The sequence below is a fragment of the Dendrobates tinctorius genome, unplaced genomic scaffold, assembly GCF_039654945.1.
Source record: "Dendrobates tinctorius isolate UK_male_01 unplaced genomic scaffold, ASM3965494v1 ptg000036l, whole genome shotgun sequence".
Classification (NCBI taxonomy): Eukaryota; Metazoa; Chordata; class Amphibia; order Anura; family Dendrobatidae; genus Dendrobates; species Dendrobates tinctorius.
In genome coordinates this window covers 42,242,800-42,261,767 of record NW_027361704.1, presented here as the reverse complement: position 1 = coordinate 42,261,767, position 18,968 = coordinate 42,242,800, and the positions used below count along the sequence as shown (strand labels likewise).

At 47.0% G+C, this 18,968-nt stretch overlaps 2 protein-coding genes across 3 annotated transcripts in view; both read left to right on the top strand.

The window, feature by feature from the left end:
- Positions 1 to 18,968, top strand: part of DDX46 (DEAD-box helicase 46) — a 209,972-nt gene that overhangs the window by 176,607 nt on the left and 14,397 nt on the right. For both annotated transcript variants that reach the window (XM_073573810.1, XM_073573808.1), the window contains one exon: positions 16,954 to 17,103. In XM_073573810.1, coding sequence (XP_073429911.1) covers positions 16,954 to 17,103 — 150 coding nt within the window. The remainder of the gene's footprint in view (positions 1 to 16,953; positions 17,104 to 18,968) is intronic.
- On the top strand, positions 8,602 to 16,147 carry LOC141087933 (uncharacterized). The gene is made up of 2 exons (XM_073573807.1): positions 8,602 to 13,303; positions 16,054 to 16,147. Exon 1 carries the CDS (start codon positions 9,669 to 9,671, stop codon positions 13,251 to 13,253), a length of 3,585 nt encoding a protein of 1,194 aa, XP_073429908.1. The 5' UTR covers positions 8,602 to 9,668; the 3' UTR covers positions 13,254 to 13,303; positions 16,054 to 16,147.

The window sequence follows — 18,968 nt, the reverse complement described above, 5'->3', positions numbered from 1 at the left end:
AGAAAAGTTCAATACAGTGGTAAAATCGTACAAAAAGACATGATACATGGATGGAAGAAAAAGGGGGGGGGGGAGGGAGAATTGTATCCCAGGACCCCGTGCCGCACATATACCTGATTAGGTATACCAACCCCCAAAAAATTAGAGAACTTTTATTCCTAAATAACAGGACTTATATAAAAGTGAAACATGGGGGCAGTAGAAAGCTGCTGCACTCCAGGCAAAATGCACGTCGGGGGTCTTTTTTGGGGATCAGGTGTCCCAACCCCCAAAAATTAGAGTACGGTGCTTTTATTCCTAAATAACAGGACTTATATAAAAGTGAAACATGGGGGCAGTAGAGACCCATGTATAATAGCAAACACGGGAAACCAGGGATGAACCAACAATCCCTCAACTCTGGAGTGCTATACCAGCAACATATGACCTAATTGGCAGAGTGTCATCACCAACAAGTGAAGTAAAAACATTTAAGTGTATAAATAAAGCGGCGCGATGCTTACCTATGGAAGGCAGGTATAGGACACCTGATCCCCAAAAAAGACCCCCGACGTGCATTTTGCCTGGAGTGCAGCAGCTTTCTACTGCCCCCATGTTTCACTTTTATATAAGTCCTGTTATTTAGGAATAAAAGTTCTCTAATTTTTTGGGGGTTGGTATACCTAATCAGGTATATGTGCGGCACGGGGTCCTGGGATACAATCCCCCCCCCTTTTTCTTCCATTTTATACGTATATGCTCCTTTGTTCTCCTTCTGTATGAGTATCACGGACCTGCCTGTTGTGTTCCTTGGTGTTCATGATGCTCTCTGTGCATCAAACAGAACCCTGAGACTATCACAGAGCAGGTGCATTTATACAGAGACTTGATTACACACAGGTGGATTATATTTATCATCATTAGTCATTTAGGACAACATTGGATCATTCAGAGATCCACAATGAACTTCTGGAGTGAGTTTGCTGCACTGAAAGTAAAGGGGCCGAATAATATTGAATGCTCCACTTTTCAGTTTTTGAATTTCCACAAAAATTTAAAATAACCAATAAATTTCGTTCTGCTTCACAATTGTGTCCCACTTGTTGTTGATTCTTCATCAAAAATTTACATTTGGTATCTTTATGTTTGAAGCAAGATATGTGGGAAAAGGTTGAAAAGTTCCAGGGAGCCGAATACTTTCGCAAAGCACTGCAAGTTCCTTTTTATTTAAGTAGTGAAAAAAAAATCCAAAGTTTGAAAAGGGGGAAGAAAAAACTATGGTAAATAAATGGTTATATTAATAAATGGGCATAATATGAAACCATAAACCTTCATCTAATATATAAAGCTCAAACTGTGTATGTGTGTATGTATGTGTGTATGTTTGTATGTCCGGGATAGGCATCTGCACCGTCGCAGTTACAACCACAAAATTTGGCACAGTCACACGTCTGGACCCCGAGAGCGTCCTAAGCTATGTTGTGAGGTGAAATTTTAACCCCGCGCGTTCCAATTCACCAAACAATTTTGCCCCTATCTACATACTGGGTGAAAAAGTGTGTGTGCGTCAAGCCCCGCCCCTCATTGTGATGTCACAATGCCCCTATTTGCATACTGGGGAAGCAGTGTGTGCATATCAAGCCCCGCCCCTCATTATGATGTCACAATGTTTGCCATGGCGACGCTGATGTCATCAAAGGTTGCAAGCCCTGCCGCTTCTCATTATGATGTCATAATGGTTGACTATGGGATGGAGGATGTGTGATGGGTATATGGGCATGGGACTATGGGATGGAGGATGTGTGATGGGTGTATGGGCACTGGACTATGGGATGGACGATATGTATGATGGGTATATGGGCACGGGACTATGAGATGGCGGATATGTATGATGGGTATATGGGCACGGGACTATGGGATGGAGGATATGTATGATGGGTATATGGGCATGGGACTATGAGATGAAGGATGTGTGATGGGTATATGGGCACTCGACTATGGGATGGCGAATATGTATGATGGGTATATGGGCATGGGACTATGGGATGGAGGATGTGTGATGGGTATATGAGCACTCGACTATGGGATGGAGGATATGTATGATGGGAATAAGGGCACGGGACTATGGGATGGAGGATAATTATAATTTGCTATAACTAACCACAGTTAGTTACTATGCCCGGGCAGCGCCGGGCTCTTCAGCTAGTTTATTAATATAACCATTCTTTTGTGTCTGGATAACTACTGTCATTTTTTATAATTGGGCTTCCTGTGTGGCCTCAGCCTTCTGTTTTGACATTCTTCGTTTTAGGGTTTGCTCACATTGGCATATACAGTCATATGTAAAAGTTTGGGCACCCCTATTAATGTTAACCTTTTTTCTTAATAGCAATTTTGGTTTTTGCAACAGGTATTTCAGTTTCATATATCTAATTACTGATGGAGTCAGTTATATTTCTGGATTCAAATGAGGTTTATTGTACTAACAGAAAATGTGCAATCTGCATTTAAACAAAATTTGACCGGTGCAAAAGTATGGGCACCCTTATCATTTTCTTGATTTGAACACTCCTAACTACTTTTTACTGACTTCCTGAAGCACTAAATTGGTTTTGTAACCTCATTGAGCTTTGAACTTCATAGCCAGGTGTATCAAATCATGAGAAAAGGTATTTAAGGTGGCCACTTGCAAGTAGTTCTCCTATTTGATTCTCCTATGAAGAGTGGCATCATGGGCTCCTCAAAACAACTCTCAAATGATCTGAAAACAAAGATTATTCAACATAGCTTTTCAGGGGAAGGATACAAAAAGTTGTCTCAGAGATTTAACCAGTCAGTTTCCACTGTGAGGAACATAGTAAGGAAATGGAAGAACACAGGAACAGTTCTTGTTAAGCCCAGAAGTGGCAGTCCAAGAAAAATATCAGAAAGGCAGAGAAGAAGAATGGTGAGAACAGTCAAGGACAATCCACAGACCACCTCCAAAGACCTGCAGCATCATCTTACTGCAGATGGTGTCACTGTGCATCGGTCAACAATACAGCGCACTTTGCACAAGGAGAAGCTGTATGGGAGAGTGATGCGAAAGAAGCCGTTTCTGCAAGCACGCCACAAACAGAGTCACCTGAGGTATGCAAAAGCACATTAGAACAAGCCAGTTACATTTTGGAAGAAGGTCCTGTGGACTGATGAAACAAAGATTGAGTTGTTTGGTCATACAAAAAGGCGTTATGCATGCGCTGTATTGTTGACCGATGCACAGTGACACCATCTGCAGCAAGATGATGCTGCAGGTCTTTGGAGGTGGTCTGTGGATTGTCCTTGACCGTTCTCACCATTCTTCTCTGCCTTTCTGATATTTTTCTTGGCCTGCCACTTCTGGGCTTAACAAGAACTATACCTGTGTTCTTCCATTTCCTTACTATGTTCCTCACAGTGGAAACTGACAGGTTAAATCTCTGAGACAACTTTTTGTATCCTTCCCCTGAAAAGTTATGTTGAATAATCTTTGTTTTCAGATCATTTGAGAGTTGTTTTGAGGAGCCCATGATGCCACTCTTCATAGGAGAATCAAATAGGAGAACTACTTGCAAGTGGCCACTTTAAATACCTTTTCTCATGATTTGATACACCTGGCTATGAAGTTCAAAGCTCAATGAGGTTACAAAACCAATTTAGTGCTTCAGGAAGTCAGTAAAAAGTAGTTAGGAGTGTTCAAATCAAGAAAATGATAAGGGTGCCCATACTTTTGCACCGGTCAAATTTTGTTTAAATGCAGATTGCACATTTTCTGTTAGTACAATAAACCTCATTTGAATCCAGAAATATAACTGAGTCCATCAGTTATTAGATATATGAAACTGAAATAGCTGTTGCAAAAACCAAAATTGTTATAAAGAAAAATGGTTAACATTAATAGGGGTGCCCAAACTTTTACATATGACTGTAACACAGAAGAGTGTAATGCGAGAAAACATCAAATTGCACCCTGACCAATGTTAGTAAATGAGTCGGTACTCGTCTTCAAGTTTTTTCTCAGCTCGGATCAGACTGATGAAAAAAAAATTGCAGCATGCAGCGATTTTCTGCAAGAATCGGATCGCACACGGCAATGCAAGTCAATGGGCGCAAGGAAAAAAAAAACACGACACATTGACCACGAGTGTGCCTACCAATTTTTATGCACACATCTCAAAGGACACCCAACATTTAATCAGCCAAGTACAGTAAATTCACAGTCTGGGCTGTCAGAATAGATAGAAATGTCAGTGAGATATATAAACAGTGCTTTGCTTGTGTAGTTTCTCCTTCGCCTCATTGGGACACAGGACCGTGGGTGTATGACACTAAGCGTGGCTGACACTAAGTGAACATAAACAAAGTTAGCTCCTCCTCCGCAGTATACACCCTCCTGCTGGCACTAAGCGAACCCGTTCATGCTTAGTGTCTGTAGGAGGCACATGGGTCTGGATTTCAGACCATTTTTTTTTTCTCCTTCCATCATGAAGATGAGAAAGGCTCCGATCTCCCCAAACCAACAACAGACGAGGACGTGGAGTGTTGCCTCAATGTATCCTCTCCTGTGACTTGGGACACTATGCCAGACACAGCCCTGTCCACCCTGAGGTAGAGAAACCCTAGACTGCACAGAGGCATAAAGGTAGTCCATGCGGCCCCTACTGCATCACCAATGCTAAAAACTGCGGTGATGGAAGGAGGTGGATGGTCCCTCTTCTCATCCCTCATAGGGGAAGACGGATTAAGGGTGCCTGCACCGTCCTTTACGCAGCCCCCCTCCCCTCTAACCTGGATGGAGGAAGTATGGGCAGGAGGGTGGGCTGGGAGGGCTCCTACAGCGCTGCGTTCCCCGGTGGTGGCAGCCGGCGTCCTCATCCCTCCGGGTGCAACTTCCAGCACTAGCACCACTTACAGTGCGCGAGCCGCCCCACTTCCGGGACACAGCACCCACCACGCAGCGCGCACCCCAGCGTTCTTCCGGCTGGTGCCGGAACTTTAGGCCCCGGTTTCGGCCTGTACTTGGCTGCAGACCGGATGTCTCGCCCCCAGGCGCGGCTATTTCCGGCGGGCCCTCCCCCATCCTGACACTCATTGCAGAGAGGCGCTGCTTTTGAATTCCGGCCTCTAACTAGCTGCAGATGTGTCACTGGACTTTCTGGGCTGAGTTTGATTACCCTCATAGGGTGTTTAGCACTCACCCAGAGTTTGAGGACATAGTTCAGTGGCATAGGGAGTGGCCAGACAATCGTTTCTCAGGTCAGAAGGCGCTTGAAGCGAGATACCCGTTTGCTCTGATCTCCGCAAAAAATGGGCAGAATCCCCTCCAGTAGATCTGGCCGTATTGCGCTTGGCCTCCAAAACCCTGCTATCCTTACCTAACGGGGGTCCTCTATTAAAGATCCCACTGACCGTTTAATAGAGAGTATTGCTCGTTCGGTTTTTGAGGCTTCGGGTTCAGCTCTCTTTCCTTCCTTCAGGGCAACATGGGTGGCTAAGGCCATGGTATCCTGGGCAGAGTCTTTAAATAGAGCTCTGTAGAGTACTGACCTTCCACATGAGGGCATAAAGCTCGCGAATCAGATTGCTTTGGCAGGAGACTACTTGATTAATGCGTCCTTGGACGCGGCTAACTGCTCGACACTGGCAGCAGCAAATGCTATTTCCAGTAGAAGAGCTCTTTGGCTAAGGACATGGCAAGCAGACATGACAGCTAAAAAATCCCTAACTTCTCTGCCTTACCAGAGCGGCCAGTTATTCTGTGAGAAGCTAGATCAACCCATCTCAGACACTACAGGGGGGAAAAGTAACTTCCTTCCCCAAAAAAGGGTTAGGCGACCATTTCGTCGCCAACTGCAGGCACGTTTTCGGTCCTTTCGCAGCCCCGGGTGGGCAACATCGACCAATCCTGCCAGCTCAGGTCGCCCTGCTCAGGAGGACAGAGATAGTCTACCCTCATACAGATCCAATCTGTTGGGGAAGGACTGTGTCCCCACCAGTCCAAATCTAAAGGATCAAGGTCCCACAGACTCGAGGCACTTTCCGGTTGGCACCAGCAGAGTAGGCGATCGCCTGCTTTGGTTTCGCCTTGTTTGGCTCACCGTCGTGCACGACGCTTGGGTCAGATCTGGTGTCCTCCAGATATAAAATAGAATTTGTCACCCACCCTCCAAAACGGTTCTTTCTTTCCTGTCCCCCCAGAGCAGAAGCACACGGTCAGTCCTTCTTCAAAGCTATCGATTCACTCCGCCACGATGGAGTTATCATTCCCTTACCGGAAAGCGGAAAATTCCAGGGGTTCTATTCGAATCTGTTCGTGGTTCCGAAGGACGGAACGGTAAGGCCCATTCTGGACTTAAAGCTCCTGAACAGATTTGTCAGAGTCAGACATATCAGGATGGAGTCCCTCGGCTCTATCATTTCATCAATGGAAAAGGGAGAATTCTTGGCCTCTATCAATATTCAGGACGCCTACCTTCATATCCTCATTTTTCCCTCGCATCAAAGGTTCCTACACTTTGCTATCCACGGGCTACATTTCCAGTTCACAGCCCTGCCATTTGGGTTAGCCACCACCTCCAGGGTGTTCACAAAGGTCATTTGCAGCCTTCATGTCCATCCTTCATTCTCGGGGCATAGTCGTCTTGCATATTTGGACGACCTCCTGGTCAAAGGATCGTCCTTTCGATCTTGTGAGGAATGCGTCAAGATCACGTTGGATACACTTTCCCGCCTGGGGTGGCTGGTGAACTTGAGTCATCCCCTGTACCAGCCCCAAAAATTTCCTCCATAGGAATGATCTTTGACATGACCCTAGGGTTGGTGATTCTCCCTCGAGACAAGGTCCTAGCCATCCGTCAGGGAGTCCAGGCACTCCGTCGGCCAACTCCTCGTACCATCCGTTTCTGCATGAGGGTCCTAGGGAAAATGGTGGCAGCAATAAAAGCGGTTCCGTTTGCCCAGCTTCACCTCCGTCCCCTGCAGCATGCCCTTTTGGCAACCTGGGACAGGAGCCGGTTTTCTCTCAACCACCAGTGCCGGCTGTCCGCTCAGGTCAGGCAGGCTCTCAGCTGGTGGACTTTGAGTTCTTCCGTCCTTCAGGGGAAGTCTTTTCCCCCGGACCATTGGCTGATGGACACTACCGAGTCTTCTCGGCTGGAGAGATGTTTTCCGTCACCACATGGCCCAAGGACACTGGTCACCTCTGGAATCACGCCTCCCAATCAACCTCCTGGATATTCAGGCAATTCGTCTGGCTTTGTGTCGTTTTCACCATCTCCTGGCGGGTCGCTCCATCTGGATTCAGTCGGACAATGCCATGACCGTGGCTTACATCGATCACCAGGGGGGGCATCCGCAGCAGGGCGGCGATGCACGAAGTAGAACACATTCTCCGCTGGGCAGAGAAGAATCACTCGTTGATCTCGGCAGTTCACATTCCAGGCGTAAAGAACTGGGCGGCAGACTTTCTCAGCCGGCAGGGTCTGGTGTCAGGGGAATGGTCTCTCCATCCAAAGGTTTTTCAACAAATTTGTCAACGTTGGGGAACTCCGGATGTGGATTTGATGGCCTCCAGGTTAAACGCCAAGGTGCCCAGATAATTGCTCGGTCCTGGGATCCAGAAGCCATCGGCGTTGGATTCCTTAGTTCTGCCGTGGAACCAGTTTCGCCTCCCGTACGTGTTTCCCCCGTTACCGCTGCTTCCGAAAGTCATCAGGAAGGACAAGTCAGAAGTGGTCCCAGTAATCCTGGTTACCCCAGACTGGCCTTGTCGGACATGGTACGCAGATCTACTGCAACTAGTTTCAGAGGTCCCCTGGCGGCTACCAGATCGTCCAGACCTACTTTCCCAAGGTCTGATCTTCCACCAGAACTCAGGGGCCCTGTGTTTAACGGTCTGGCCATTGAATCCTCGGTCCTGACCCATGTCCAGTTCTCCCAGGATGTGATTACCACAATGATTAGCGCTCGAAAGCCCGTCTCGGCGCTTATCTATCACCGCACCTGGAAAGCCTTTTTCTGCGTGGTGCAGAGGCCGAGGTCGTCCTCCGCTCATTTTCTCCATTCCCAACATTTTAGAATTTCTCCATTGCTCCAAGCCTGCCTGGACTCTGGTTTAGCGCTGAGCTCCCTCAAAGGACAGATCTCAGCCTTGTCTGTCCTATTTCAGCTCCGGATTGCTTCCAACCTGCAGGTGAAGACTTTCATTCAGGGGGTCTCCCATGTGGTACCTCCCTGTAGAGCTCCCCTGGACGCCTGGGACCTTAACTTTGGTCCTAGGTGCCCTGCAGGATTCTCCTTTTCAACCACTGAAGGATGTCTCGTTAACGTACCTCTCATGGTCGTTTTTCTCGTCGCTATAACATCAATCAGGCGGGTCTCGGAGTTTGCTTCCCTTTCCTGCCAAGCCCCGTTTCTGATCTTTCACCAGGATAAGTGGTCCTCAGGCCGGCACCTCCTTTTCTGCCAAAAGTCATTTCCTCTTTTCACATTAACAAGGACATTTCTCCCTCACCCATGACAGCACCACGGAGAGAGGGGGTCCGCCCATCAAGGACAGGAACCTACAGACAAAAGAGCGGCACCTTTCCTCCGCCCCCCAGTTGGGTTCCTGTCCTTGACGGGTGAACCACGGCAGCAGGAGCTCAGCGCTTACCGGAAGGTGAAGATCCGGGACCGTCCCGTCCGCGGTCAGACAGCGGGGAGGCCCCTGTCGCGGCGGGGTCGGTTGCCGAAGCCGCCACCGCTGCAGCTGAGGGGCTGTCCAGGGTGAGCGGGCGGGGAGGACCGGGCCGCCGCTCCGGGAGGAGTAGGGGCCAGGGGACGCCGGTATAGGGGCAGCGCCGGGTACAGAGGTGTACCAAGATGGCGCTGCCCCGGAAGTAGAAGGAGGAACTTCCGGGTCCCCGCGGTCGGCACATGCGCAGTGCGCACTCCCCGGGGGAAGCAGCGGTGCAGGCCGGGAAGACAGGTGACGCCAGGGCGGTTTATTCAAATTTGGAACGCTGAAGCAGCCTCAGGGCTGGAAGCGTTCAGGCGCGATGGATAGCGACCAGCATGAGGAGCTACAGCAGCCTAAGCAGCAGCAGCAGCAACATAGCCAGCATCACCAGCACCGCCAAAAGGATAAAGACGGACGGGGGAGCCGGTCCAGTAGCCACTCCACGCAACATTCAACTGCAAGGAGCAAGTCACCTGCCGTGGATCGCCCAGTGAGGGATTTGGATCCACTTCCAGAACCGGTACCTGCAACCGCGCATGAGGGGTAAGTGGATCTTCGTGAATGTTCCCCATTGTAATAGACTTCTTTCCCTTATCAGGGAACGAAGAAAGAAAAAACCAAGAACAGGGAATGCCCTACCTGTAGGAAGCCATTACCAACGCCCTGGGAGAAAAAATTGTGTGACTCCTGTATACAGGAGGTCCTCGGCGGTGAAACCCCGGATCATGCCGCAGACCTAAGGGCGGTAATCCGTGCAGAAATTCAGAGTGCCCTTTCATCCAAAAAACGGGGGGACGTGGTAATAGAGTCCCAATCAGAGAGCTTATCGTCAGAGGAAGTCACCTCCCATACTGTAAATACCGACTCGTCATCCTCCGAAGAGGAGACGGAAGGTCGTCATTGTTTCCCCCTGGACCAAGTGGATGCCTTAGTAAAGGCGGTAAGATCCACTATGGGGATGGAAGACCCCCGGACTGATAGATCAGTCCAGGACATTATGTTCGGGGGACTGGGTCAAAAGAAACGGAGGGTATTTCCGTTAAACAAGAACGTCCAAGGCCTCATAGATAAAGAATGGGAAAAACCGGATAGGAAAAGCTCTACGGTTCCTTCCATCAAAAGAAAGTACCCATTTGATGAGGAGGCATCCACATCGTGGGATAAGGCCCCCAAACTAGACGTGGCGGTAGCCAAAGCTTCGAGAAGGTTTGCTCTCCCCTTTGAAGATATGGGTACCCTGAAAGACCCGTTAGATAAAAAAGCGGATACCCTACTTAAGGGCACCTGGGAATCAGCAGGGGGAAACATCAGGCCGGCGGTAGCGGCAACCTGCACCTCCAGAGCTCTTATGGTATGGATAGACCAATTGGAGAGACAGATAAGGGAAGGGGTTCCCAGAGATAAAATCCTGGAATCCATGCCAATGATAAGAGGGGCGGCAGCCTTCCTGGCCGACTCTTCGGCTGATTCGATAAGATTGTCATCTAAAACGGCAGCCTTGTCGAATGCAGCTAGAAGAGCTTTATGGTTAAAATGTTGGCCTGGGGATCTCCAGACAAAAATGAGGTTATGTGCCATTCCCTGTGAAGGAAAATTCCTCTTCGGGGAAACCTTGGATGACATCCTCGAAAAGGCAGGCGACAAAAAGAAAGGCTTCCCAAACCTAGGACCAGTGAGCGCCACAGGCTTTAAACGGTCCTTTCGGAACAAAAAGTTCTTTCAGAGGAGACCCCCGAGAGACCAAAAATGGGAAGACAGAAGAAGGGACAGGGGGTTCATCTTCGGTAACTTGTCCCGGGATAAAAAAAACCCGCCAAGTGACTGTGGGCCCAGGGTGGGAGGGAGACTAAGTTTTTTCCTCCCAGCCTGGGAGAAAATATCCAACAATCCCTGGCTGATAAATCTTGTAAGATCAGGATTAAGGATAAACTTTTATTCTCTCCCGCCGCAAAAATATATAATTACCCCGATAAGGTCGTCAAAAAACGAACAGGACGCCCTTGAAAAGGAGGTCCTGAGTATGTTGGACAAAAAAGTCCTACAGGAGGTTCCCCCACAGGAGAGAGGCAGGGGGTTCTACTTGCCTCTCTTCCTGGTAACCAAACCAGACGGCACCTTCCGCACCATCATAAATTTAAAAAGACTGAATTGCTATATCAAGAACGAAAAATTCAAGATGGAATCGATCAAATCGACCATCAAAATTCTCTTTCCGCAATGCTTTATGGTGGTCTTAGACCTCAGCGATGCCTACTACCATGTCCCCATTCACAAAGAATCCAGGCAATACCTCAGGCTAGCAGTCTCGATAGCAGGAGAAATAAGAGAATTCCAATACAAGGCCCTGCCATTTGGGATCTCAGTGGCTCCACGGGTCTTTACGAAATTGGTGGCAGAGATGATGGCTCACATAAGAGAACAGGATGTTCTGATAGTGCCTTATTTGGATGACTTTTTAATAGCGAGCAACTCAGGCCAGAAATGCACAGAACAGAGGGACAGAGTGATGAGCACTCTAAAAAACCTCGGGTGGCTTCTGAACCTGAAAAAGTCAAGGCTGGAGCCAAGGAGAGTCCAGGAGTTCCTAGGCCTGACACTGGATTCAAACATCCAAGTGTGTTACTTGCCAGATCACAAAAAGGACAGAATTATCCATATGGTACAAAAAGCGAGGCAAAACCCTTCTATGACACTAAGACGAGCAATGTCCCTGTTAGGGTCCCTCTCTGCATGCTTGCCGGCGGTCCAGTGGGCACAAATACACATGAGGGATCTGCAGTGGGATATCCTGACCAACCAGCGGGCCTTAGGAGACCACTTGGAACATCATATTACGCTAGTTTCAAAAACTATTCATTCCCTAGCCTGGTGGGAGGACAAAAACAACTTGTCCAAAGGGATCCCCTGGGAGGCCAAGATCACACATGTAATTACCACCGACGCCAGTCCTGTGGGATGGGGAGCACACAGGGGCATCAGTGTGGCTCAAGGGGGATGGAGAAGTCAAGAACTAAAAGCCTCCTCGAATCAAAAAGAACTGCTAGCAGTAAATTATGCCTTGAGTCACTTTTTGCCAGCATTAAAGGGCCATCATGTCCGGATATTCTCGGACAACCGAGTAACAGTGGCCTATATAAACCACCAGGGGGGAACCAGGTCCAGAACGCTAATGGAGGCATCCTCCGAGATATTCAGGTTAGCCGAGGAAAACTTACTGTCCCTATCGGCGCTACACATACGGGGAGTAGAGAACCAGACAGCAGACTTTCTGAGCCGTACTCAACTACATCAAGGGGAGTTGGCTCTAAATCAGTCCGTTTTTCAGAAGATTGTGGAAATGTGGGGAACCCCAGACATAGACTTATTTGCAGACCACAAAAAACAAAAAAGTGGAAGCATTCTGTTCTCTAAATCCCAAGGGGAATCCTCAGACCCTGGACGCATTTATGCTCCCATGGACACGGGGACTACTGTATGCCTTCCCACCGACCATTCTCCTCCCGGCGGTGATAAGGAAAGTCAGGGAAGAGGGGGCTCGGGTAATACTTATAGCCCCTTTCTGGCCAAAAAGAACATGGTTTTCATGGCTCAGAATAATGTCAGTAACCGACCCCTGGGTTCTACCAGATCTCCCCGACCTATCGCAGGGTCCTGTGCTACACCCCCAAGCAGTGAACCTCCATTTAACAGCATGGAATTTGAAAGGTCACTGCTGAGGGGGAAAGGATTTTCAGAAAATCTAATTTCCACGTTACAAAAAAGTAGAAAACCAATTACAATCAAAGCCTATGGTAGAACCTGGAGGAAATTCCTATCCAGTTCGGGGGCAAAGGTTCAGGATGGAATACAAATGGATAAAATCCTGGAATTCCTCCAAAGGGGGTTAGAACAGGGACTAGCGACTAACACACTGAGGGTACAGGTAGCGGCCCTAGGCGCCCTGTATAATCAGGAGGTGGCAAGCGACCCTTGGGTATCACGGTTTATGAGGGCCGCAGCCAGGTCTAGACCAATAGCTACCCAGAAAGTACCATCATGGGATCTGAACTTAGTGTTGTCAGCCCTAACAGGACCCCCATTCGAGCCTATTCAGTCAGCTCCACTAAAGACCCTATCATTAAAAACGATATTGCTAGTGGCCCTAACATCGGCTCGCAGAGTGAGTGACATACAAGCCTTATCGGCATTACCCCCATTCATTAAAATTATGGAGGATAGAATTATATTGAAACCTGACCCTGCATATTTGCCCAAGGTAGCAACACACTTCCATAGATCACAGGAGGTAGTCCTTCCTTCCTTCTGCCCAAACCCTACGAATAGAGGAGAGGAGAAATTTCACACATTAGATGTGAAGAGGTGCTTAGTGCACTACCTAGAGGCCACCAAGGGATGTAGGAAGGAAGGATCTCTCTTTGTGTGTTTCCAGGGACCTCGTAAGGGGCTCGGGGCGTCCAAAAGTACCCTGGCAAGATGGATAAGGGATGCGATTGCCTGGCATACTCATGCAGCGGGAATACCGTCCCGGAGGGTCTAAAAGCCCACTCTACGAGAGCAATGGCGACCTCATGGGCAGAAAAATCAGAGGTATCAATAGAACAGATCTGTAAGGCGGCCACCTGGTCAACACCTTCTACCTTTTTCAAACACTATCGCCTAGATCTAGCCTCTGCGTCTGACCAGACCTTCGGGAGAAGGGTCCTTCAGGCGGTGGTCCCTCCCTAAGCTACCAATCTCTGAAATTCTCTCCGTGGTGCTGTCATGGGTGAGGGAGAATAGCTTAGTTACTCACCGATAACGGTGTTTCTCGGAACCCATGACAGCACCCGCTTAATTCCCCCCCTTTTTTCACGTGTGCGGTGAGCACGATTTAATGTGTGCAGAGTGTGTTCTTAGACACGAGACTTCTCTATAAGTATACAAATTGTAATTTTATGTATATACTTTTGTTGTTAACTAACCGGGAGACCCTCTGATGCTCTGTAACCAACTGGGGGCGGAGGAGAGGTGCCGCTCTTTTGTCTGTAGGTTCCTGTCCTTGATGGGCGGACCCCCTCTCTCCGTGGTGCTGTCATGGGTTCCGAGAAACACCGTTATCGGTGAGTAACTAAGCTACAGTGGGGCAAAAAAGTATTTAGTCAGTCAGCAATAGTGCAAGTTCCACCACTTAAAAAGATGAGAGGCGTCTGTAATTTACATCATAGGTAGACCTCAACTATGGGAGACAAACTGAGAAAAAAAAATCCAGAAAATCACATTGTCTGTTTTTTTTTCATTTTATTTGCATATTATGGTGGAAAATAAGTATTTGGTCAGAAACAAAATTTCATCTCAATACTTTGTGATATATCCTTTGTTGGCAATGGCAGAGGTCAAACGTTTTCTGTAAGTCTTCACAAGGTTGCCACACACTGTTGTTGGTATGTTGGCCCTTTCCTCCATGCAGATCTCCTCTAGAGCAGTGATGTTTTTGGCTTTTCGCTTGGCAACACGGACTTTCAACTCCCTCCAAAGGTTTTCTATAGGGTTGAGATCTGGAGACTGGCTAGGCCACTCCAGGACCTTGATCAGTCGTCCTGGCCCCTTTGCAGAGAAACAGCCCCAAAGCATGATGTTTCCACCACCATGCTTTACAGTAGGTATGGTGTTTGATGGATGCAACTCAGTATTCTTTTTCCTCCAAACACGACAAGTTGTGTTTCTACCAAACAGTTCCAGTTTGGTTTCATCAGACCATAGGACATTCTCCCAAAACTCCTCTGGATCATCCAAATGCTCTCTAGCAAACTTCAGACGGGCCCGGACATGTACAGGCTTAAGCAGTGGGACACGTCTGGCACTGCAGGATCTGAGTCCATGGTGGCGTAGTGTGTTACTTATGGTAGGCCTTGTTACATTGGTCCCAGCTCTCTGCAGTTCATTCACTAGGTCCCCCCGCGTGGTTCTGGGATTTTTGCTCACCGTTCTTGTGATCATTCTGACCCCACGGGGTGGGATTTTGCGTGGAGCACCAGATCGAGGGAGATTATCAGTGGTCTTGTATGTCTTCCATTTTCTAATTATTGCTCCCACAGTTGATTTCTTCACTCCAAGCTGGTTGGCTATTGCAGATTCAGTCTTCCCAGCCTGGTGCAGGGCTACAATTTTGTTTCTGGTGTCCTTTGACAGCTCTTTGGTCTTCACCATAGTGGGGTTTGGAGTCAGACTGTTTGAGGGTGTGCACAGGTGTCTTTTTATACTGATAACAAGTTTAAACAGGTGCCATTACTACAGGTAATGAGTGGAGGAAAGAGGAGACTCTTAAAGAAGAAGTTACAGGTCTGTGAGAGCCAGAAATCTTGATTGCTTGTTTCTGACCAAATACTTATTTTCCACCATAATATGCAAATAAAATGAAAAAAAAACAGACAGTGATTTTCTGGATTTTTTTTTCTCAGTTTGTCTCCCATAGTTGAGGTCTACCTATGATGTAAATTACAGACACCTCTCATCTTTTTAAGTGGTGGAACTTGCACTATTGCTGACTGACTAAATACTTTTTTGCCCCACTGTATTTCTTGCCCTCGTTTTGTCCAGCATCGGTACACCGTGTGGAAAAAGCCCTTCATACTTTGGATCTAGTGAGAACTCAGGAGATATGTGTCACAGACAGCATCTTTTCGCCAGACAGATGCGCTGTTTGTGGTTCCCGAGAGTCACAGGAAGGGACTTGCTGCTTCAAAGTCGACATTAGCCAGGTGGATTCATTCGTTCAGCTATTCAGGAATCTTACCGTGTCAGGCAAACCCATTCCAGCAAGGAGCAAGGCACACTCCACACAGGCAGTGGGAGCCTCTTGGGCCCTTCGGCACCAGGCACCAGCAGAACAGGTTTGCAAGGCTGCAACCTGGTCTAGTCTACATAATTTTGCAAAGCACTAGAATATCCACAGTAAGACTTCAGCAGATGCGAGTCTAAGCAGAAGGATTCTCCAGGCAGCGGTAGCACACCTATAAACAGTTGGTACTTATGGCTTAATCCGTAGGGTTAGTTTCCCACCCAGGGACTGCTTTGGGACCTCCTACGGTCCTGTGTCCCCCAATGAGGTGGAGGAGAAACAGAGATTTTTTGTGTGTACTCACCGTAAAATACGTTTCTCCGAGACATTCATTGGGGGACACAGGACCCACCCTGTTAGCCTGATGGCTCTTTTTTTTGTTTTTGATAGATGGGTTTCTTGGCATGTTGTACCTGTGTTAATTTTTCTTCTGCTGCTTTTGCACTGAGCTGATTTGCTTAGTGCCAGCACGAGGGTGTATACTGTTGAGTAGGAGCTAACTTTTTATATGTTCACTTAGTGTCAGCCTTCTAGCGGCTGCAGCACCACGGTCCTGTGTCCCCCAATGAGTGTCTCTGAGAAACGGATTTTACAGTGAGTACACACAAAAATCCCTGTTTTCTGTACTTGTATTTATCTAATAATTAAATAAATGGAAATAAATTACATGGGGTCCACTCCCTTGTTTTTAATAACCAGCTGAGGGAAAGCTCACTGCTGTGAGCTGGTGGTGGTGTTTTGAGAAGGGGACAATATCCATGGATCTTCCCAGCCTGTTAATTTTAATCTGCAGCTGTCTCATTGACCTTTGCTGGTTAATAAAAATAGACAGGTGTGGGCTGTTATTACCATGCTGGGAAGCCTCATGGGTATTGGCCCCTTCCCCGAATAATAACACCAGCTCACAGCTGTCTGCTTTCCCTTAGCTAGTTATTAAAAAAAGGGATCCCACTCCATTTTTTAATTTAATAGGTTAAGTCAAAACACTCTTTACCATATTAAAGGCACTGAAGGGTGTGCTAGTTTATATTATATGTAGGGGGCATGTGAAATTAAATAACAGGACATCTATCCATCCATCTATTTTATCTATATTTGTATATAAGATTGCTTTTAGTTTGTAAACTAGCTTTAGAATTATAGCATGTAAAAGCTGATGTTAAAAACGCATTGCTTACGGATTGTATACGCGTGTTGTACGGCTGATAGGTGACGAAAAAATCGCAAATTCACATGACATAAGTTGAATCTACAGATTCCACTTGTTCTATCTTTCTTGTATTTCTTTAATAAAGATTTTTTTTTTTTATCTTGGCCACTCTACTGACTTTTTGTAGGTTTTGAATAGTTGAATAGTGGCATCCTTCATATCTTTTGAAATCTAACACATTTATGTTTTTTCCATTATTTCTTTTAAAAGGAAGGTAAAGTGATTAAGAAAACAAGTGGATTTTCTGGTAAAGGATTTAAATTTGATGAAACCGAGCAAGCATTGGCAAATGAAAGGAGAAAGTTGCAAAAGGCAGCACTTGGCCTCCAAGATTCAGATGAGGAGGACACTGCCCTTGATGTAAGTGTGTATGTGTGTTTGTAAATACATATATAGAATTTTTTTTACACAAATATACAGTATTGTGCAAAAGTTTTAGGCTAAGTTCACACGTAGCGGAATTCCCGCGGAAGATACCACGAGAATTCCGGAATTCCATTCTGCGGGAAAATCGCATTTTAAATTCCTGCAATTTTTCCGTGGAAAAACTAGCGATTTGCAAGCGTAATTAGCTTGCAGAATGCTAGCGTTTTCCAAGGGATCTGGAGCATCGCTTGGAGAACTGATTGACAGGTTGGTCACACTCATCAAACATAGTGTTTGACAAGTGTGACCAACTTTTTACTACTGATGCTGCCTATGCAGCATCAGTAGTAAAAGATAGGATGGAAAAAAAATAATTAAAAAAAATATTGTTATTCCACCTTCCGGCATCCCGCGCAGCCTTCCCGCCCCTCCACGCTCCCGGCATCTTCCGGTCCCAGTAATCCTTTGCGCGAATGACCGCGATGGCGGTCTCGCGGGGGCGCGACGTCTTGCGGTCATTCGCGCAAAGGATTACTGGGACCGGAAGATGCCGGGAGCGTGGAGAGGCGGGAAGAAGATCGCGGGCTGTCGGAAGGTGAGAATAGCAATATTTTTTATTTTAATTCTATTTTTTACAGGGATATGGTACCAAGAGCCCGGAGGACAGTCTCCTCTCCTCCGGACTGTGGGTACCATCCTCAAATGTTCTGCTTACTTTTCGCATGGTGGGCACAGCCACATGCGGAAAGTAAGCAGAACAATGCATTCCTATGTGGGCGGATAGTTCTTAATGACATTGGCTGTTTGTTTGGGTCTATATGCTGCTGTGGAATACATTTGAAGCCGAGCAGATGACTCCCTTATGGTATTGCATTATTATTATTGCATTGAGGACCCTATTAATTGTGATGAAATTCTCAACTCCATTTGCTGAAATGCAGCCCCACATTTGCAAGGAACCTCCACCATGCTTCACTGTTGCCTACAGACACTCAGTATTGCGCCGCTCCACAGCCCTGAGGCAAACAAACTGCCTTCTGTTATGGCCACATTTTTTAAATTTTGACTCCTCAGGACAAAGCACTGCTGGCATTTTTCATATATAATTGTTTGCATCTACAAGAAAAACTTTAATGTACGTTTGCCAACGATAATAATTTTATTTTCATTAAAGTTTGCCTCAACTTACAGTATGTCAATGTGAGTACACCCCTCACGTTTTTGTAAATATTTTATTATATCTTTTCATGTTACCACATTGAAGATATGACACTTTGATATAATGTAAAGTAGTCCTTGTATACTTGTATAACGGTGTAAATTTGGCATGCCCCCTCAATATATCAACACAGTCTTTAATGTCTAAAGCCTTGGCAACAAAAGTGAGTACACCACTAAGTGAAAATGGTCAAACTGCCCAAAGTGACAATATTTTGTGTGGCCACCATTATTTTCAAGCACTGCCTTAACTCTTGGGCATGGAGTTCACTAGAGCTTTACAGGTCGCCACTGGAATCCCCTTCTGCACCTCCATGACAACATCACAGAGCTGGTGAATGTTAGCGATATTGTGCTCCTCCACCTTCCATTTGAGGATGCCCCCAGATGCTCAATAGGGTTTAGGTCTGGAGACATGCTTGGCCAGTCCAGCAGCTTTACCCTCAGTTTCTTTAGCAAGGCAGTGGTCACTTATAAAGTGCTTGGGGTCGTTATCATGTTGGAATAGTGTCCTGCCGCCTAGTTTCCACTATGCTTGACTGTAGGCAGCACGCACTTGGTTGTGTACTCCTCACTTGATTGCCGCCACACACGCTTGACTCCATCTGAACCAAATGAGACCACAGGACATAGTTCCAGTA